Source organism: Heliangelus exortis, chromosome 11, assembly GCF_036169615.1.
Source record: "Heliangelus exortis chromosome 11, bHelExo1.hap1, whole genome shotgun sequence".
Taxonomy (NCBI): domain Eukaryota; kingdom Metazoa; phylum Chordata; class Aves; order Apodiformes; family Trochilidae; genus Heliangelus; species Heliangelus exortis.
The window spans coordinates 18,389,954-18,413,245 of record NC_092432.1 but is presented as its reverse complement, the minus strand read 5'-3'; the positions used below and the strand labels follow the sequence as shown (position 1 = coordinate 18,413,245).

Here is a 23,292-nt window from a genome sequence, read left to right as displayed (position 1 = left end):
CATGTCATGTCCAAAGGAACAATCTCTGCATTTGTGTGATGAATACAGATCGGGAAGGGGCCCTCACGTTAGTCACTACTTTGTCAACAAACTTATTATCTGCCTACCCATCCTTTTAAGAAAGCAAAACAAAAATAAACAAGAAAACAAAAATCCCACATATTACTCTTTTGCTTTACCCTACTAGGGTTATCAGAATCTTTTACTTCTTTTTTTGTACACTAAAGCATATGAAATTATTACAGAGACTGAGATGAACTGGGGAAGATTCCAGCAGACTCAGAGGATTCTTCCAGTCCTAGCATCTCCTACGCCTTCCTGTCCTTTTGCTCCAGAGATCCAAACCATTATGGTGCTAAGGGGCATAAGCTAGAAAGAGCTGCTATTCAAAGCACAGCTCTCACCACTCTTCTTTTTTTTTTTTATACTGGATGCTCAAGATACCACAGTGTTAAGACACATCTTTTTTTCCTCCCCTTGTTTCAGCACCGGGTTGAAGGCTGTCAGCTATTAGGCTTTAAGTGGGGCATGCATTTACTGGTGTCTCCTGAATAACATTACATTTAGAAAACACTCTTTTCAAGTAGGCAATGTCTCAAACAATAAAACACGGTTATACCAAGGCGAGGTCATAACAAAAAGAAAGCTACAGATTCTCAGGAAAGAGCAAGAGAGAGCTTCTTAAATGATAATGACCAGGGGGAAGATTACATCACTCCAAACAATTACAGATTCCTTTGCTACATATGCTGAATAGATGCCCTTTTGCAACTCAAATCAGCAGTCCTCACTGCTTATACTGTGAGATTCAGTAAGAAACCAGCTAAATCACCCTGTAGGTACAAAAATTTTCAAGGTTATCCAATCTACTGCAGCTAACTTCTGCTAACATGTCCTTCACCTGCAGAATTGTCTTCTGCAGCTGTAAAAAGTGTTCAGCAATGCACAGTGAAGATGTAGAACTATTCATGGATGTCATATATATATATATATATGGTCTTTGAATATCAAACACTTGAACCTTCTAATAGAAATACCCAAAGTAATATTTCATTCATATTAAATGGTGTAATACTAGGGGAATATCATATACTTTATCAAGTGCAAATCAAAGTATTTATACATAGCTTTTAATAATTGTGCATAGATTTTTATAAACATATACATATGTATGTGTGTGGGCATTTTACACAACACTACATATGATCATGATATAAATTACATAGATGTAATGGATAATTAAGAATCAAATTATACTCCAACCTCTCTTTACTGCCCTCTAATACATATTGACTGCTGCTGGTTTCCAGATTTTTGGACACAGAAATGCTTCCAAACCTGCTATTTTTTAAGCCACCAGGAAACAAAACAAAGATTTCTTTCTCTTCTCATACCAAATTTGGAATTTTATGCCCAAAACCGAAATACTGCCAAAGAACCAGAACCAGAATTCTCACTGTCACTGCAGTAGCAGGTTAAAATTTCAGCACTTGTGTGCCCTTGCAGTGCTGCCAAGAGGCAGCTTTATCTCGCTGGAAATTGAGATTTAAGGCTTTGATTGGGACACAAATCAGCTGCTTAGCCATCTACTTTACTGGACCATAGCATCATGACTTTTCAAGTCATTTTATTGGCATTCATTGACATTTTCAGTCATTTTATACATCTTGTCTCTCTGACTGGAATCAGTGTGACACGGTCTCTGGCCTTAAGTGTAAAAGAGATAAGAATCCTCATTAATTTTATGGGCTGCTGATCTTTTTACTTACTTTTTGTATTGTATGGGATATATAGTATTAAGTATTCCACAAAATACTATCTTGCATAATAGTTTACACAGGGCTCCTGGAGAGGCCTGCAGAGCTCAGTGACAGCTTTGCCAATTTTGCCAATGGCTCACCCCAAACTTTTCCTAACAAATCTTAGTAGTAAACCTTTCTGTAACCACTGCTGATAAATGAGAGAATTTTACTAGAGACATAAGTACCTGGTAAATTTTTGCAAACTATGGCTCAACTGATAGCAATTGACAATCTGGACTTAGTTCATCTATACAAGGAAAAGTGCAACAGAAATTGCATGACAGCAACACTGGTTCAGTGTGCAGAATCTACTTTAAAATATGCACAGTGATTTTTCCTTCCTCTTAGCATCTAACTTTTAAAAAAATAAATTTCTGTGTTTGATAAGAAGCCTCATTTCTAAACAGAATCACATTAAGGTAGCTCGTAAACAGAGTGTACTGCAGAGGCCTTGGAAGAAATACATATAGACATCCACTGTAAAAGAGTGAGTTTGGAGAAACTGAGAATATTGTTAAAATTATCAAAGCCTTTTGATACCACATCAGTGAAACAAACTCTGTTTGGTTCAAAACACCCAGGGTCTGTCAAAGCAGTTCCTATGTGCTGCAAAAACAGGATTTCCCTTCAGCTGTTCTGGCTAAACTAAAGCATTCAGACAAAACAAGTGAAAATAAAACAACTCTATTAAAATAATAATTAAAAATCAAAGAATACAATGGAAAAAAACAGGACCGTATCTGAGAGGCAAGAGAAAAAGAAACAAGAAGGAATGGAAGAGAAGGTGATTAAAGCAAAACTTTGCTCCCAAGAACATATCCTTAAAAGTTTTCCCAATATTTCCTTCAAAATACAGTTGTCTTGGAAGTACAAACATTTTAAGAGATGAGATGACAAGTCACCATTCTTAGACTGAGAGCTTTCAATGCTTAGTCCTATTCCTTGAACTGACCAAAGGCCACTTTGATAGTCTGGGACTTAATAATACTCAAGCTAGGCAGATTCTCCCACTTAACCAACAAGCATTGCACAAGTAGCACTTAAATGTTCATATTGAGAAGCATTTTACTTTAGATGAGGAAAGTAGGAGAACAGCATATCTGTTACCCTGTAACTAACTCAAGTTGTTCCAACAGCTGTGTGGATTGGGTGTATTGTTCTGCACAGGGCACCAGCCCAGAACCCAGCCCTTGGGTTTAAACAACTTGCATTTTAAATTGTCACAATAAAGGCCAGAAGAGATAAAGATTATTTACCTAACTTAATCAGACAATAGTAAGCTTCTGAGAGCAGAATTGTTCCATGAAATTTTCTCCCAGTATAACAAAAGGAACATTTAACTCTTTGGAGGATGGGTGTTACTTCTTTGCCTCCTGTTCTAACCATCACTTTAATATTTGATTCTGAATAAAGGAGATGTGAAAAATAAGTTCTGAAGTTTCACATAATAAATGTTTTGCAGGCAAAAGAGGTTGGGAGAATAATGCGTAAGAATTAGAAAGAGGTGATTCTTTGGAAAATTGTGTGGTAACCCATTGCTCAAAACCAATAACAGAAACAAAAATTTGGCAAGAGGAGGAATAAAAATACATACTCTAACACCTGTAAATAATAAACAAGTAATTTAGAGACAATCAAATGGCTACATACTAGGATTTGTCTCTTAAAGAAAAGGTTACGTTGGATTTATTTCTCTCTAAGGTATTTTTCAGGCAGAGCATGTGAATCTGAGAAAAGTATCACCTACTCATTATTCATTTAAACTTGAAAAAAGGGGAGCTTTTTCCTAAAAGTGTCTTTCTAAACAGATATCAAATTTTTAAATCCAGTTGCTATAGATTTTGCTTGCTCACAATTTTTTCATTCATTCTTCAGTGACTGATGCCTACTTCTAATTTGTTAAAGAGAGTGAAAATACTCTATATTCAAGGAACTCAAGGAACTGCTTGAGGTTATTTAAAAAAACAAAAAAAATCAGGCACAATAATCATATACCAAATTATCAAAAGACCTTAGTTTTGATTGCCTTATCTTTCCTGGAACTCTCGAGCAACAAAAAATACCTAGATTTCAAAAAAAAAAAAAACCATTCTGTTTTAGAATTCTCACCTAGGAACTACATGAGACAATTTCCACTGTTAGTCAATGACATCCAAAAGCCTTGAACTGACAGAAGCAGTGAAAAACAGCTTATTTTCATCTACTTTGGAGCTCACATTTTAGAAGCAAGACAACCACCACCTAAAGTAATAACCACGTATAATGCAAATAGCAACTAAATGCTAATAGTGGCAAACAATAAATTAACTTTCCTTCCACATCCCAAGGTGCATTTCATCCACATGGCTACTTGAACTACTATCACGTGTGCAGTTGTCTTTTTTTCAAAATCCCAATTAAAAATAAAAGTTTCACATTGTTCAACTGGGAATCCCACTTTTGGTTTTACTTGTGTTTTCTTAAAACACAGCTATCTCAGGTCAAGTCTAGTAACAGTGTTTTGGTTTGTTTGTCAAACTAACAATCAAAGTTTTTATAGGAAAATGCTAAATTACAGTTAAGTGGTATTTACAGATCCAGCCTTCAGTTAGAGTCTTTACTGGACCTCACAGAATAATTGTTAACACAAAGTAAGGAAAGGTAAAGGGCTGAATCTCCCCTGAGATATTTAAGAAGCCACAACAACATTTCTTGCTGATGATTACCATGCTTTTCTGCATGAAGTGATTTGTGACAGCACATGGATCAGTGTGGCCACATTGTTTTGTCTTTCCTAAAAAAATTCACATTACAGTAGAATCATCACAGAAAAAGGAAATTAAGCCAGTGACTCACTCACCCAGGTAAGTGCTAATTTTCCAAAAAGAAACTCTTTGGAGTTTCCATAAGATCTTGGCAACCTTAGATGCAACTTGCACAGGAAAACTTTTTAGCAGTTGTATTTTATTGTTTTTCTAAACTGACCTATGAAAATCTGCAGTTCCCTTTCATCATGTCACTGAATCACTGATACAACATTTTTAGCAGGAATCTCGTAGAAGTCAAGCTCTTCAGACTCTGACTTCCTTCTCCAAGTCATTACATGGATTAAATGATCAAAGCAGTTTTTTGTCTAGTAACACAACAGATTGTACTGGAACTTTTAACTGCCTCAAAGAAGCTGAAACTGTATTTTTTTATTCCCTCTCTCAGACTCACTGGCAAGTAAACAGCTCTCCCATTAAAGCACCCTAAGCACTTTCATAGCCAATGTATAAGTGAAACAGCTATTTATTAGACTTGTGTTGTGTAGTAGGTACAAACAAAATGCAGAGAGACAAACAGCCTTTGCATTGTACAAACACCAACAGAGCAAAAAGAAAATGAAAACAAGGCATAAAACAAAGAAAGGATGTGTACAGTGGAAGAGGCACAAGCTATCTTTTTGTGCTAAAAATAGAACACAATGCTCCTCTTTGTGTAGACACTACTGACCAAAACCTAAATAAACCAGGGGTTAAGAATAGCAACATCACTAAAAACTCCTTTTGAAGTTTAAGTTCTTTATCTAGATTAACTTTCTCCTAATATTACCATCTTCTGAAACAGAGTCCTCACCCAGCAAAAAAATCCAACAGAAATGTGCTTAAGTAGGCATCTTAACAGAGAAATGATCAAATTTAGCCCTAGCTGTTAAAGAAAATTAAAGCCATTAAAGAAAAACGTGACACACTGAAGCTAAGAATGTTGACAACCAAACCTTCACTAATTTTGAAGCTTTAAATTTCAGCTCTTGCAAACTGCCAAACAACTTTCTACAATAATGTTTCCCAGCTATGAAACACAACATTGCCTCGGAATGTACAGCAATTAACAACACATAATCAAAACAAACAGTCGGCTCAGCTTGGGAGTTTTCTTGCCAGAATTGCCATTCACGTAACCAAATAAAATATGCTGGTTTCTGTATACTGAAATATATTAAAAACTATATTACTATACTAAATGAAACCTTGAATGGGCTTGTGGCAAAAATAATGCCTGATCCAAAACCAGCCTGCTTTCACATTAGAGTTCTTTGTACTATGCATTTTAAGATGCTGCTACTGGAAATAAATATTGGAGCTTCCCATCTGAATTTCACTTGAAAGACAAAGGCTATAAATGTATCAGATGTTCCTGATATAGCTTGTAAATTATCAAAATCTTGTCAAGATAATAATGTCATAGAACCACAGGATACATTTTCATGTGCAGTACAGAAATGAACATGCTATGATTTTGGATGTTTTGCTGAACACACCTAGCTGTGAAGGACAAAAAAATGAATGTGCTGACTTAAAAGATAAAATGCACTACAATATTTCTAATATTAATGTTATGTTAAGGACCTTTCATGCAAGAAAAACCTCAGAGTTAAAATTCAATTAATGTGAATTCCATTCCAACAGAGATAGTTTTAACTTATTTCTCAGTGAATAAAATACTTCACTTTCATCTCCAAGAATATCTCATACATTTTTAGGTCTAATTAAAAAGTCTCTCCCCTGATTATTTTAGTGGTGCTGCTGAGCAGCTTTTGCAGCTTGGACTGCTATCATCTGTATTTGGTAGCAAGAGTTCCATATGTGGTCAGTGAGTGCTTTAACTGATTGGCACTAACATTGTCTCTTCCTACTGAAAACCCCTTCCTTGATGCATTTAGGAATTATACTTTCCTGCCTCCTAGCCAAACCACAGTGGTGACTCGTAGTCAGTTTAGTTATTGATTACTACAATCAAGTCTTTCTACCCTAGTGTCACATCCCATTTATGAGCCCCATTCATACAGAAATTCCTAGCAACTGTATGACCTTGCACTTCACAGTATGAGATTTCTACCTCTTCCTGTTGCTGTATTTTCAAGGTTATTGAGCTTGCAGCATTTAACATTTTGGAATCCTCAGTATTAGCAAATGTTAGATTTGTCAGTCTTGTACCCTTCATGCCTCCTTCTTTAATGAAAACACTGAAACAAGATTTACTTAAAAAATAGTCCCCGAGGAACTCCATTAGTAAACATTATTTTCCTATTCAACACAAAGAACTGTAACCTCTCATGTCAAGCTGATCACACCCCAACTTTTCTTCTACTAATGCCCCCTTTTTTCTATCTAGTATCTAAGTAATGATTTATTATATGAATTATTTTCAGACTAAAACAGTCTGAAGTCATTAGGAAGAAATACCTGGCTTGAATATCACAATCTGTTTTTTTGTAAGCTTTTGTTTTATTGTACTCCATTATTCAGCAATTTCTCTGTATTCAGGTTTTTCCTTCTAGGTTTACATTGATAAGACTGCAGTTCACCCTGCCTCCATTTTTTTAAATACAGATACCATCCCAGGTATTTCATAGATGTTTATGAAATGCTGTCCTGTATGTGCCATGCTATTTTACCTTGCTTAGCAATTACTAGCTAATGCACACTAGAAAAATATGCCCTGCAGAGTCAAGAGCCTATGAATGTGCTTGCCTATGCATGTTGTGTAAAGTCACAACACTGGTACTGTATTTTTAAAATACTTCTGCATTCTATAAGGGCCTTAGCAGTAGGATAGTATTTCCTGAATCATTGTTATTTCTGAAACAGATGTACTCAGAGGCAAATCTAGAACACCTCAAACTTTGAAAGAGATCACTTTTCTTACCCAAAATACACAGCTTAGATCCACCTGGAGTAGGCAACAATTATACATACCCAGAGTTTCAATCTTAGGAGTTTAGCTTGTCTTATAAACTGTGTTTCACTAGCAACTTCTTCAGAATTTAGATCCCATCTTATTGTGACTGTTGTTATGAATTTCATTTCAGAGGCACTTGGATCACAGAATCAGCACACTAAATCAAAGAAAAATCAACAAAACTTAAAAACCAAATTTCGACTCTATAGAGACACAACTGAAGAAGGCTGCCAGATTTTTTTTAATCAGTTGGAGACTCTTGACAAATGCAGTTTCAATGCCTCTCTTCCTCTGGTGATGATAGTCCATGGTTGGTCGGTATGAACTTACATTTTATTTTTCATTCAAACTATATCTGATTGGATACACTTTCCTTCTTGTTCTGCTAGTGCCAAAAGTAACTTCAAAAGAAAGGCTGTGATTAGAAAGATGTTGGAATTTCCTGGTAGCAAGCGTGGCTAGAAATAATACAAACTGGATATTCCCCACTGAGATTCTGAAGGAACAGTCTACAAGCAATTCTTCATATGAGAGTCCCCTCCCAAGGATTAGATTCAGCCCTGGTTAAAAGCCAGCAGAGTTTGAACAAGTACCTGAATTAGTGTGCTACACCTCTGGAGGACCCAATACCAGTTTCATTTCTGTGATATGTTCACAGCCAGATACCTACAGACTTCTTTAAAAGAAGTACACACCATCTCCACACATCTTTCTCTCAGGTGCACCTTTAAGGACTACTTCTCTATAAGCCCCTTCAGCTGAAAATGAAGCCTTCATCACCAATGAATTGTCATTGAACTGCTCCCAGCAAAACAGTAAAAAACACCTCTCAAAAGCATAGCAGGACCAAAAGTTACTTTTGATCAGACTCTCAATTGAAAAAGAAAAGGCAGAACAAGACAATGTCATTTAAACAGATCCTTAATTCTCATAAAACCAATGCTTTACGAGGTGGCAAAACAGATATTGCACACCTGCAAATATGCAGAGAAACTCTGAACATCACCTTTGATGCATAACTCTTAATAAACAACAGCACAGCTGCCTTTGGATGAAGTATTTCCAAGACTCCCAAAGAAGCATTTGTTCAAATCTATACCCTGCTCAAAGACAAATCACAGAACTGAAGCTGCTGCAATTGCAGTTTATCATTCATACTAACTTAATTTGCAAAGGTGTTGGGCTCTTAGAGGAGTATGTAGGGAAACCCTGAACTCAGACTCCCACATTCTGTTAAAACAGTATAAGACATAAGGATGTTCTCTCAATTGAAGAAATACCTGCAACTAGAGCAACCATTAAATCTGATAATAATAATTCTGAACTACTCTATCAAATCAGAAGTACTCTTTCATTCCAGTAAGAACCAGGTCCTTTGAACAAAGAATAATTGGAAAAAAAAAAAAAAAAGATTTTAAAAAGGTACAGCAGAAGAAAAACACCTGCTGGTCTGCAACCCTCTGACCTTCAAGCCTTCTAGCTTAAATTTAGAGGGACAGCTGCTCTTGAATACAATCAGAAATTTTCTGCACATTTCTATCTTTTTAATCAGTAATAGCAGTTATCTCAGGATGAGTGAAAACATTTAGGGACATCATTTCAAGAGTTCATATTACAAGACATAAGTTATTATACAATTCTTATATTGATTCTTAACTTTTTTTTCCACCAAAACCTAAAGATTGTCAACACTGAAGCATGCTGAAGCCCCTAAAATCTAGTTATCAGCACTAAGCCCTCCCTGTTTTCATTATGTTTTTGTTCCCTTGAGCTTTTCACAATAAATATTTTGCAGATACTTCCCCCTTAAAATTGTGGGGTTTTTTTCTTTCTTTCTTTTTTTTTAAATAAAACAGGTGGATGGGATATTAGAAAGTTGGATTTCGAAAATGGCAGCAGCTCTGAAGTCTCAGCATAAACAAATCAATGTGATCATTGCAGACTGGCTTACACTTGCTCACCAGCACTATCCCATTGCTGTACAGAACACACGCTACGTAGGACAGGAGATAGCAGACTTCCTGGAATGGCTGGAGGTAAGAGCCCTGGAGGTTCCAGGTTTCTCAGGAATAGACCTTTTAACCAACTCTTATGCTTTGACCACCTTTCTCAAATACTACACTGGTTAATTCTGTTCACTTCAACCACTTAAGCTTCTTTAATACATTGCAAATTTTTTCCTCCATAAACCTTTGTATGACTTTCAGCATAGAACTTCCATCATACAAGAGAAAAAAGCAAGTGATCTTATTTATCAAAATATTTTATGTAGCTTTAGAGTTGAGAATTTCTTGCTAATTCAGTTTTCTGATCAGCACGTGCACAGAGCTGACAGAGCCACACACACTGGAAGCAGGCACACACTATCATTTGCTCAGCAAAATGAGTTTGTTACCTGTCCTTAACTTGCACTTTTAATGCCCAATTCAAGCCTGACATTATGTCTGATTTTTTTAAACTAATGCCATGAAGATCCAGAATGTGAGGAAGACCTTTTAAGAAGACAGGCATGCTTCACAAAGCAGATGACATACAGGCAGTAGTGAGTACAGAGCCATGCTAGTGACTACTTATCAAAACTCTTCCTCCATAGGGAGCAGCAGCTATGACTGGACTGAAAAGGCTGCAGATAAGTCTGTAAGGGATCACTGGTCTCCAACACTTAAGAAAAGGCAGAAAGCAAACACTAGAATAAGAATTACTTGTACTGACCAGGGATCCAGCTCTTATTTCATCTCTCTAGTACTAATTTAAACAATATAGTTTGGAATTAAATTATACAGAATGAACTTTTTAATGCATTAATTTGAATATGGCAAAGGATGAGGTGGAAAGGAAATGTCCTGCACAGCTGAAAGATTTGTAACAAGCATCACTGAAGGGCTAAGCTGCTTTCAGCAGGAACAGCAGGGCTAGAAGTTGTCAGATACCATGCCCAGTTAGGGACAACAGGCACAAAAGCCAGTCACTATTTTTGTTGTGACATTACAAGAAACCTTAGCTCTTGGCCAAAAGTAGTTTAAGTTGCTGGGGCCCAAAGCTATCATGAAGCTGTTTAATTATTGAATGAATCAAATGGTAAACTTTGTTCAGTTCCCAGGAGGGCACACCACATTGCCAACAAAAAGAAAAGTCTGTGATTTCTCCAGTGTCAGCAAACAAATGGAGGATTCAATACATGACTCCTTGCTCCAGTGCTGTAGGTAGCTTCTCTTGAGCCATGGTTTGCTACAGGATTTAAATACACCATAAATTCTCACAGCATTCAACTGAGCATGTTCAAGCAGTTCTTTCTATTGAGAAATACCTCACCTGAGTTAAACAGCAAAAAACCCACTTCCATGCCAACTCCTGAAAGTATCTTTTCCTCTATAAATCTGTCTGCTTACAGGCGTGTTTGAAACATCACCTATGGGTGTAACAAAAACTGCAGTGCTCTGCAACATTTTAATAAAGAATTAAAAAAAAAAAGCAAATCTTAGCACTCTTTGTCCAAGAGCTCATTCAGTGTGCTCAGGAACAAACTCAATAGCATCTCAGTAACACCTGCCAACAAAGTTGGCCAAATCTTGTGATTTCTAAGAGCTGCCTCTCTCAGTAGGAAGTTGCCAAACTTTACTCATCTTCACAAGAGACAGGCATCAAGACTGCAAAGCCACTGGGACAGGCAATATCCAATACCATAATGAAATTAAAATAGGTTTGCCTTTCCTGCAAGAAAAATGACATCTTTTTCTTTACAAGTCAGAAAAACATTGAGCCTTTCAGCTCAGGTGACTGCTTAAGATCCAGATAGTACTGGCAGGGTAGAAAGCAGGGCCTGATACCAATTCTGCTTCAAGAGTTTTGTTTCAGATCACAGACACAGTATTTTTAAAAAATCAGTCCAAAAAAATATCATTGCCTTACCACTTAGCATGTCTGATAAATTCTTGATATTTTGGCTTCTAATTTGGCTTGTGCCAAGCCTGTAAGTAGCAGTGCCCAAATGTGTGGCATTTTCCTGCTGCATGGAAGGGAAGCAAGGAATCAGATTTAGCCAGTGAAGAAATTTAGTGCATTATACATGCACTTTATTTGACCTCCATCATCCACATAAAAATTTATTGTGTTCATGGTATTCCTAGCTTCCTAGTAAATTCCTAGAATTTACTAGGCATTCCTAGTAAAGTATTTCAGCCTTTACTATTCACTTTTTCTGCATCTGAACCAAGCTGCTGCTATCTTCCAGGAGTCTGTTCAATTTTCCAGAAGCAATGCTCATCTAATTGGGTACAGCCTAGGAGCTCATGTTTCAGGATTTGCTGGAAGTTACATCAGTGGTACAAACAAGATTGGAAGAATTACAGGTAAAAGACTAAGAACTTTAAGAAATGTAACATTCAACAGCTTTAAGATAAATAGGTATTTGACATATCAATGTCATATTAAAATTTATCTTTCGAATAGCAATATTTGTCATAATTTAGAAGTTTCATTCCACTACTTAGAAATTAGATATAATATATTTAATGAAAACACTTTTCAAAATGAAGTATCATAGTATTTCTAGCTTTGATCTTTCTTACCTCAGTCCAAATTATGACACACAGAATACACAAGTGTGGGGACTACAAATCATAAACCAAAGATTCAAGCTGCATGTTGCTTCAATTTATCTTTTATCCATTCCCAGTAACACCTTAAACTAAATGTTAGCCACTAGTCAATCTTTGTTCATTATCTTGACCCAAAGCCACTCAAATACAATTCAACTGTGTTTCAACTAAATTAGTTGTTAGCAATTAATTAAAAAAAAGGAAATTGTCTAATTTTGCTTGACTTTTCAATCATGGTACATTGCTCATGCTGTGAACTGAAGTCAGTTCTCCTGTGGCAAAAATTACAGTCCTGAATTACATTTCACAGGATGCATATCACTGGAGTATCCCAAAGAGATGCTTAAAGAAAACTGAATGCAGTGTTAAACTAACCAGGCAGTCCTTCTCCACAAATCAGCTCCCAACCAAGAAGAGCACTACACAAAAATATATTTCAAGCTATAAGTCAGCAAGACTGCAAGCCCAATATTATTTTTCCAAACAATGTAGTAATTTGCTTTGAAGACTTTTTAGGTTAGAAATTTATTATAAACAACATCTAGCAGACATACAGTTCTTTTAAGCAACAAGTGAAGCTTTATAAAGTCTCAGATCCCAAATGTGGGCTAAAAGTCAACTTTGTTGTGGTGCTGGTGTCTTCAAAAGGGCCTCTGAAATTCATGACCTCTAGAGTATGAAAGAACAAAATTAAGTAAATATCCCTCAAGTGACAAAGCAGTAGCAAGCATGGTTTGTCTATAACAAACATACCTATCTCTGGGCCTGTGTCCTTGTCTGTGGAACAGTTACTGTTTATTCCAGCATCTGTGTTTACTTTACCTTTTGGTGTAACCACGTGCCTTTCCACAGGACAAGTGTTCCTAGCATTGTTTCTGTCAGTGAAAGCCCTTTTAAAGCACCAGTGCCACCCGTTTATAAGTATTTATCACAGACTTTTCTCACAGCAGTAAAAGAACAGTACATCTGCACTGTGTTACAAATGGATTATTTGTAACAAATGGATAATTTGCATTCATTGCAGGTCTTGACCCTGCTGGTCCCTTGTTTGAAGGCATGTCCCCAACAGACCGTTTATCTCCAGATGATGCAAACTTTGTGGATGCAATTCATACCTTCACCAAACAGCACATGGGGCTCAGTGTTGGCATCAAGCAGCCTGTGGCTCATTTTGACTTCTATCCCAATGGAGGCACCTTCCAGCCTGGCTGTCACATCATACACGTGTATAACCACATTGCACAATATGGAATCACTGGTAAGGCACAAAAAGCAAAGCAGCTTTGCAGCTGCACTGAAAGCATCTCTAGGAAAGTTTACAGATCTCTGCAGTCTTGCACAGTATCTAATGGGAATGTAAGGAAATCTCTTTTCTAGAAGCTGGTTATCTAATTTTTACATGTATTGGGTTCAAACTGCTCTTACTGAGTCCAGTAAGGAATTTGGCTGCCTAGCACATCTGAAAATGAGGCCAAGAGCACCCTGCTGTCAAACACTTCTGAATAATTTCAAAGGTATTTGTTTTAGCAGTAGAGGAAATGAGACAACATTCTAATTAAGCCAGATTAATCTACTGTGCAATTAATTATTTCAAATCAAATGTAACACAGGGCTTTACCACTCACCTCCTTATTTCACTTTTCCAAACTCCCTGTCCTTCAGCTGTGCAGATGACATTCTTTCTGGGACCTGATTGCCAGTGTTGCAGGTTAGGCCTTCTACAGACACTTGTTTCCCATTACCAATACACTAATGTATAGAGAAACTGATATAATATACTGAAAAAATACAAGGTACTGACATATGGTGACAACCCAAATTGTTCACTGAAAAACCCCAAAAGAATACTGCTCACCCAGCACACTGCACTGCAAAAATATTTCTGAGCTATTGTCACCTAAAAGTAGGCTGTACTTTTTAGTGGGTAATTCTTGACAAATCTGAAACCAAGCATGAGCTAAAAAGCTGCTAAAGACATAAACAGTCCCTGTGATAGATCACAATTACACAGAAGAAAATAACTTGTAATTTGATTACACTTAAGGAAGAAAAAGATGCATGTATTTAATAATTTCTTAATGTATTTAATACCTTTTGGTTCCTTTTTTCCCAGTAGCAGCTGCAAGCAAAATTCAATTCAGCATGAGAGCTGGTCACTCTGATAGGGACAAAATTTGACATCACCACATAAGCATCCAGAAGACAAGTGTTCAACCATTCAGAATGAGACTGCTGTCTAATGTGGCATGATCTGCATGTAGACTGCATATAGCCTCCTATTATATTTCATATTGACCAAAAGAGGACAATAAAATCAAGATTCATATTTATAGTCTTAAACATTAAGGCTAGAAAAGTTGAAGCAGTAAATCGCTCAATTTTTTAATCATGTGCATTCAGCCAAACTATTTTTGGATGATCCTAAAAATAAAGTTGTTCTAATGTATAAGTTCTGAGGTTTTAGTACTAAAGGGAGTGAGGAAAACCAGGAACATATGTTAATAGTTGGTTACTGTACTCTGAAGTTGAAATGGTAGAGAGGAACAAGGCCATGCAAAATTTTGTTTCCATTTTTCCAGGCATCACTCAAACTGTGAAATGTGCCCACGAAAGGTCAGTTCACTTGTTCATTGACTCTCTGCTTCACAAGGATAAACAAATCACAGCATACTGGTGCAATGACATCAACACTTTCAACAAAGGATTGTGCCTCAGCTGTCGAAAGAACCGGTGCAACACACTGGGCTACAACATCAGGGAAGAAAAGCTCCCAAAAAGTAGACGACTCTTTCTGAAAACAAGAGCACAGATGCCTTTCAAAGGTTTGTGGCAATACTTGTTACAGTTTCCAGATTTATCACAAAGTGTAAGAAGGAATCTAAGCTTTATTATATTGTTTGTTCACTTATTAAAGCTTATAAAACCTATGGGAATAGTAAATTTGCTGAGGCAACAGAGAATCTTTGTAGGCCGCCTTGGTGGCCTTTCATCAAGATCCTGAATCTTAATATTTCTCTGGGAAAAATCATGCTGCATGCTTGCCACAAGCTAACTGTGGATCTGAGGCCTCAGACATGCTCAGGGTCCTGCTCTACTGGATTTTCCAAGAGCTGACCTGTGAGAGTTTGTTGTAATATATGCAGGCATAGAGCCAGGCTGAAAAAGGAGCATAATTGCTCTGAGAAGCCTATAAAACCTCCTGTTCCAAGTCTGGCCAAATTTTATCTGCAATTACTCGACCAGATGACATATAAATTATTACTTTTCAAACAATGCATAGACAACAGAATAGCACGGACTTTTACGGGGCAGAACTGTAGCAATAAAATATAGTGACTGGTACTCTAGCTTTATCTCCATTAAATTACTTTAATCGAGGGCACAAAGTAATAATTTCCTAAGCTCAGAGAGGCCATCAATGTGCTTTATTGCATCCATTACCAGAGAGAGGGGAAGCAGTTGTGACAGGGAACGCGGCCTACCTGCCAGTCTCCATTACAGAATGGCCGGGGCCTGGCTGTGGGCTGGCAGCGACGCGGCCTCCAGAGAGCCCATGAGGAGGAGACTGCTGCTGTCGAGCAGACATTCATCCCCCCGCCCGGGGGAAACTTTAAGCAGGCTTTAAAGTGACAAAAACTCGAACTGCGCGGGGCCCGCTCAGCCCCTCAGAGGCGGCAGCCCCTTCCCGCCCTTTTCCCTCTCCTCAGCTCTGAGGCGGGGCCGGGGCTCTGCCTGGCCCGGGGGTCCCTCAGCGCCCTTCCCGCCACCAGCCCGGGCTGTCCCGTTCTGCCTGGCAGTCGGCAAGGGGTTCCCTGCCTCCTGCTGGAGCCGGTCAGCCCGCTGGGTCCCTGCTCAAGACACCGGGGTTGGCGAAACATCTGGAATGTCGACGTTGTGCCCCTAGCAGGGGCATTCGAGGGCTTTCTGGTCCTGAAGAAAAAATGCGTAAAAATGCTGCTTGCATGACGCATTTTGTTTCCTCAAAGGGCCCGGTACCCAACTGCAGTATCGCAGATTAAAAAAAAAAAAACAACAAAAAAAACCAAAAAAACCCATCACAAGAAAAATTCAGTTACTTTAAAAATAATTTTGAAAGTCTTCCACTACCACAGCTGTGAAGTGCAAGGTGATGACTCCAGAGGAGTCTACTCAACCCTGGCTAATCCTCAGGGCAGTTGAATCTGCTGCATCTCCTCTAGCACTTTTAAATTGCCTCAGGAAGCTACTGAAACAGATTTTTTTAATTCTAGAGGCTGTGCCCTGTTCCCAGTATTATTTTGCTGCAGTACAGCCAGGTCACTATCAGATTCAGCAAAGTTAATTGCTCTGAAGACACAGCATCCACAACCACCACACCTGGACACAGACACACCAGCCCTTCTTTTCTGGACAATGAGATAGTCTAAGCTTGTGGCAAAATACCTGTGTCCTATTGGCTTTGATTTCCATTTTAAACACGTTGCATTTCTATGCTTGGAAACGCTTTTGCTTCAAAAAAACATCCTTGGTGCATACGCAGATATCTGTGTCCCAAACAATGGTTTCCTTTCACAAAAGCTCCAAAACAAGGCAGCAACTGTGGGAGGGTGAATACAAAGTCATCTTTGTAACACTCTTAAAAAAATGTTTGAAGAACATGTGAGAGGCTGAAACAGAAGAAATTTGAGAAAAATCAGCATTACACTTCACAATCCTCTGTGTCTTCACAAAATTTAGCATTGCATTTTTCAAGTTAATGGCATTATGTTCTTGACTGTACCATAATTCAGTTCAAGCAAAAGTCATTACACAGAAGTTAACATTTACAGTAAAACTGCAAGGCACCCTGAGTCAGAGGTTTTCATATGACTATGTTCACAGTTTTCCTCAAAGTGAGCATCATAACCACAGCAAAAGCCCATTCTCTCTCTGATGTAGTGAAGCCTGAAGTGGATGGGGAGAGGAAATGAGGAAAGAACATATTTTTACTCAAAATCCTGTGTGCAATAATGTGTATTAGAACACCTTCTCGTGTGTAATTTGATCAGATTGCAAGGATAAACACAACACCTCTAATTCCTCCAAATACTGTGGTGGTTGTTAATAGAAATTACTTGGGGTATTACCCCTTAACACCTAAATCTATCAGTTTTGAAAGGAAAGGTAGACCAAACAGAAGCCTTTTGGATGTTCAAATCTAGCCAACAACATCTGTGTGCACATGGCCTCTAACTATATGTTGGGGTTTCTTTTCTATAATTTACAAAACGTCAAAATGCTTGTAATCAGTACACTGATGATTTCCTAGGCATTCTTTTTTCTGACAATATTCAGTTCAAAGACTTTCCTCAACACTGTTCTTCCAGAAGCCCATCAAATCTCCAAGTATTAATGACATCTTTCTTACAGTAATGTCCTTGAACAACATCTTATTGTTAACAGATGCATGTTAAACACAATGTGTCATTATGCAGGCAAGGAAGGTTTCTGAGTCATCGAGATGTTTTGCAGGGCAATTTTCTAGATGATCAGGAAAAAGACTGTCAACATTGCATAAGGTCTTCAGTCTGTATCACATCTCTTGGCCAGTCATAAGAATTTGTCTGCTGATTAGACAGAGAGCTTGCCAGAAATTCTAACAATTACACTTCAGTAAAGCTGAAATATTTCCCATGGAAGAATGTGTTATCCTACAGAGGCAACTCAGCCCAGGTTACCTTTTTTTGCTATCCTTTAAATAAAGCAACAGAGCCCCAAGCCCTAAGGGATTGCACAGCACACCAACAATCAGAAAGCATGATGGTGGTTTAATTGCAACAAATTTGGTTAGAAATAAAATGGAAATAATCACATTTCTACTTTGAAACATGAAATTCTTCAACTGAGAAATCTATTGCTTCTTTGACCATTAATTTTGTCACTTTGCAAATTCTTCCTTTCTACAGTCTATCATTACCAGTTCAAGATCCACTTCATCAGTGAAATCCAAGACAAGCAGATATACCCATCTTTTACTATCTCTCTGACAGGCACAAAGGAAGATGCCAAAAACCTGCCCATCACAGTGTGAGTACTGATATTAGAAATGATTATACAAGGGAGAAACAAGCTGCCAATTTTTAATACCATACCATGTACATAATCATGCTGTGAGCGAAATGGTTCAGAACAGCTAAGAGAAGGTGAACTGGAGATTGCCCTCTTTTCACCCATATCCCCTTCACCCATACAAACTTCTACAATGTTCATACATTTTTGCAGAAAAGATCTCTATAAAACAAACCTGGTAATCTTGGAAACTTCCCTGTGCAGGCATGTTCAGTCCACCCCATGGCTAACACAATCAAACACAAACAAGTAAGCAGCTGTAATTAAGGTGAAGAATTTTCCATGATATATGGACACTATTAACATGACATTTCCATGTCATGATGGACACTATTAACAAAAGCAAGGGTAACAGCATGGGCCAGCCTTTGCTCTAGCAGACAGAAGGCATAACAGATTCTATTATGGGACACCTTTTCTTTTGCTGCCAGAAACCATACTGCTTCACCAGCTATTCAAGCTTCTCCCACTCCTTTTCAAACATGTTGACATATTTTGCCACTTTATGCAACTAAAGAAGAGCATCCTAGAGACAGTAACATTCCTCTCTGGAGAAGGAGGAGGAAACAGTTCTTTCCTTGGTTCTAAAGAACAAAGAAACTTTTTCTTTTTTTTTTTTTTTTTCCTTTTTCACATTAATTCTTAATAATTAAGGCAGTATTATTTTGGCTTTGTTTTCTGCAGACTCGAAGGTATTGATGGGAACAAAACCTACTCTTTTCTCATCACCCTGGACATTGACATTGGTGAGCTAATAATGGTCAAGATCAAATGGGATGGAACTGCAGTTTGGCAGAATATCTGGGACACAGTTCAAACCATAATACCATGGACAAAAGGCACCCGTCGACCAGGACTTATAGTGAAGACAGTGAGAGTGAAAGCAGGGGAAACACAGCAAAAGTAAGTGTAAAGAATTAAACACTGGTTTTCTGTAATCTACCACAGATGTTTGGTACACAGGTTATCCTACTTCAAATACAAGCATCTGAGTCTCAGCACTCACAGCATTGTACATTTATCCATGTACAATTTCCAGCTTTCCCCACCCCCTCCCTCAGACCAGACTGCATGATTTTTAAGTGACGTGAGGACCTTCTTTGTTCTGAAGTCAGAAATGAATAGTGGGAAATGTTCTCTCAACACTGCTGCTAATCTGAGTTTAAGACAACTTTTTTAATACCTGGGAGCAGAAAAGTTAGCACACAAATCCAAGGAAGAATTTTAACAAGTTCTGTAGTGCAACTTTTCTACACAATTAGTAACAATAACTGATGGTGATTTCCTACTTTTTTACTCTTTTTCAAATGCAATTACCTCACTCCATGAAGACCATATGAAATTTCAAAGAAACAAAGGTACCATGTATGATAAATACTGACTCCAACATTCTAACTATCAAAAATTCCAATTTCCTACTCACAAAAAATGTGCAATTCTAGTTATTTGACTTGCAATACCCACCTTCATAGAGAGATCAGCATCACCATGCTTGAAAGTCCTCATCAGAAAGATCACTTGTAGCACTACATGATCACCAGATTCTTCATTGAAGTTAAGGGTTTTATAAAATTCCCTTATTTTTGTCTGATTGATTCAAGACCCAGTCCAGTGTCTGACAGCTGATGATTAATTACTGTGCTATGCAAGCTCTGTAAGAAGTTCCTGGTGAGATAAAGGGTAGCAGCAAAGTTTCAACTACAAACATTTTGAAAATTTCTGTAGGGGGTAAACAGAATGTGAGCAGTCCTACAAAACAAAAAGATACTCTATACTTCTACACACAATCATTGGTATTTGGCAGTAATTTTTGCACTCTGGTTGTGCTTTTTTCTATAGTATGAATTCAGTTATGTGAATTTTGTCAACTAAACTCTGAGAACAGTTTCCTGGAGGGAAAAAAAAAATGGAATGCAAACTGAAGTCTGAGGGTTTGGGTTTGATTATTTGTTTAGTTGGGATTTTTGGGGGGAGAGTGGGTGTTATTTTTCAATTTTTCCCTGATGATTGCTTTGAAACTGACTCAGGAAGTTGGAATGGCCTTGTTCTCTACATTCAGCAATGCTAATAAAAATTTTGAAAGTCTATTCAAATGAAGTGTCAGCTAGAAGATGGAATAACAAAACTTTAATGATTCCCACCTGCTTTAATCCTTTGAGAAATTTTAACTTCACAGTATTATTAAGGTTAATGAGAAAAGCATGTCTTACCTTCTAATTGGGGTTCAGTTCTAGAAAGTGATTTTTTCCTTCCTATGGTTTGTTTCTTACCAGTTGCAACAACTTCAGGCATTCTGTGGAACAATACTATTGGCAAAGCTGCATTTCCTTGACACTGACACAAAAGACAAATTAGACAATTAAAAGAAACATTTTCATTAGACAATTCGTGTAAGCTGGAGGGCAAACACAAAACATTTTTGTAGTGTATGTAGCTGCTGATGTTGTTTCCATCCTCTGTAACTGATTTTAGCAACCTCACCACTAAATACTAGAAGTCCAGCTAAGTACTAGCAGGCCAAATAGTGCACTCCCCACAGTAATAGTGAGAGTTGAAGCAATGGAAATGGCCACTGAGAGTACAAAAAGCACCTCATTGTTAGGGTGTGCTATAGGGAAGAGCATGCAGGCTATGGGACCAGAGTGAACAAGGCAAAACACACACACTGCACAGGAGTAACCTACTCCTTTACTCTGTACTTACTACCTGACAGACATCTCTTCCCTCACAAGCCTATAAAACCAGCAACCTTCCTGTAAAAGACATGCTTGTCAGATTGGAGTATTTAGAGAGCACAATTTTATACAGATAGTACCCCTAAAAAAGGAACTTTATGCTTACAAGTTGTGTTTTCTTTCTAGAATCACGTTTTGCTCTCAAAGCATTGACAACCTTCACCTTCATCCAGCACAAGAGAAAACGTTTGTGAGATGTGAAGATCAGTTCCAGAAACAGAACAGAAAATAAGCAAGAACACAAGATATCTCCTGACCACGATATATCAAGAATACTAAACATCTATTAAAATGTTTTAAAAACACACATCTCCATTCATACCCTGATTTCAGATAGTGAAGAAACTGAGAATAATTTAGATTTTTCTGATGCAACAGTAAACTGAAATATGTGCTTTGTTCATCTATGACCTACTCTCAAAGTGATCAGTGAGCAATTTCAATGGCAACTCTCCATTTTAATTTGTTTAGTTTTAAAAAACACCTGCTCACTGTAAGTGAAAATAGTACTATGTGAAAGAATCAGTGCCATGAGCCTTTGAAAAATTTCATTTTGTTCTATTCAAGGGAACAAAAGGAGCCACACTTCCCATTAAATATTTTGAAAGACCAATAGTGACTACAATCAGGAGTTAAACTTTTCCTGAATTATTTCCTAATGAAGAGGAAGTTAAATAATTCATAGAATATTCCAAAATAGATAACATTCTCTCATTAAATTTTTTACTTCATAGTGCTCAAAACCCAAAAACCATCTCAACATACAAAACACTTGAGCAATCCATTATAACCCCTTGACAAGCCAAATAATGATGTCACCTAAAAATGTTTTAATAAACTTTATCCTAGAAGAAAATGCTTTGCTGCTTAACTATTATAATTAAAATACTGATTTAAATTACGAGTAATTTAATTATTTTAATGATGTATAGCATACTACATGCTAAGTTCAGTTCACTTTTGCATTAAAATCACATTTATTTGTTCATGTAAGGCCTATTTTTGAAACACTGTATAACAGATTTTAGCACAATTTGAAACTGAATGACTCTCAAACAACTTTAGTGCATATAAAGAAGCTTAATAAATTCAAACATGCAATTTCCCTTGCTTCCTATGTCAGAATATAAGCTACATAAAGAAACATTGTCTCCCATTATTTCTATTTTAAAGGTAGTGCATACAGGAAGAGAAATCAATATATATGTCAGAGCATTTAATTTGTCACTTTGCAATGCTAAACACAAAAGCCATTAAAATTATGTTTCTGAAACTCGAATTCTGAATTTAATGTGTTTTAAATGTTTTCTAACTGGAAAAAAAATGTCCTAAGACCTAAACCAAAGCATATTTTCCTTAGCATGATATTACATAGAACTTTAAATGAAAACATAGATGTTACCAGCAGTAGTGAGGTTTGTTTCAAAAGCATGACAAGTCAAACAGAACTAGAGATTCTGCAAGGAAAAAACAGTGATCAGAAGTTAAATGTAGGAATCTTTGCTGACCTTTCAGAATATTAATCTCTAACTTTTAAAAGCTTTTTTCAGTAACTACCTTTCCTTTAAACAAACAGGAATATTCAATAAGGAAACAAAGTCTAACTATGATGGGAACTGAAGCATACTTACTTTTCAAGTGAGAATAGTTGTCTTTCCTGAGATGAAAATACCAGAAGCTGATCTGATATTTAAAATGGCCACTTGGAGCAGCATTATTATTAGAAGAAATGTTTGTACATTGAGATACAAAGTACACACAAGAGAATCTTTAGATTTTTACTTAAAACCAGAGTTTGTGCTTAAGGAGATTTTTGTTCAATAAAAGAAAACTGAGTTTTTCAAACACAAAAAGTATTTCCACTGACATAATACTGAAATCACACCTATGATTTCAAGTGATTCAAGTGCCTATAATGATGCTCACTGGATTTATTCCTGCCTAGCTCCAAATAGCTGAATTGAGACCTTCAAAGCCATGAGGCATCAGGAACCCCCCCGTGTCAGAGCAGGCACAGCTTAGAATGCTGTCCTGACTGCTGTCCTTTAAAGCACTTCTCTGTAATAATAAACCTCCAATATTCAGAAGTAAAAACTTCTTCCTTCCTTTTGTGTGCTTTTCCTCAAAAACACATTGGGACAGTAATTAAAAGGTAAACTTTATACCATGCAGATTATATGTCAATAATAAAGTGTCTTAACTTAGGAGCATTTGCCCTTCTCAAATTGACACCATTCTGACTCCACATGTATCTGCACCAGAGGGGAATGTGTACAGTCAATGCCTTAAAACATTAGGAAATCCAAGATTAATAAATGAAGAGCTACAAATAAGGATTATTAGTTCATATATTAGTTAAAAAAATTA

General features: G+C 37.2%; 1 protein-coding gene across 1 annotated transcript in view; it reads left to right on the top strand.

The window, feature by feature from the left end:
- The window catches only part of LIPC (lipase C, hepatic type), a 48,095-nt gene extending 25,891 nt beyond the window's left edge, over positions 1 to 22,204 (top strand). Inside the window, exons 3-10 of the mRNA XM_071755091.1 lie at positions 7,636 to 7,823; positions 9,362 to 9,541; positions 11,737 to 11,854; positions 13,128 to 13,361; positions 14,683 to 14,925; positions 18,028 to 18,148; positions 18,875 to 19,093; positions 21,052 to 22,204. Of these exons, the coding sequence (XP_071611192.1) occupies positions 7,636 to 7,823; positions 9,362 to 9,541; positions 11,737 to 11,854; positions 13,128 to 13,361; positions 14,683 to 14,925; positions 18,028 to 18,148; positions 18,875 to 19,093; positions 21,052 to 21,157 (1,409 nt within the window). The 3' untranslated portion in view covers positions 21,158 to 22,204. The remainder of the gene's footprint in view (positions 1 to 7,635; positions 7,824 to 9,361; positions 9,542 to 11,736; positions 11,855 to 13,127; positions 13,362 to 14,682; positions 14,926 to 18,027; positions 18,149 to 18,874; positions 19,094 to 21,051) is intronic.
- The last annotated feature ends 1,088 nt before the right edge of the window (positions 22,205 to 23,292 follow it).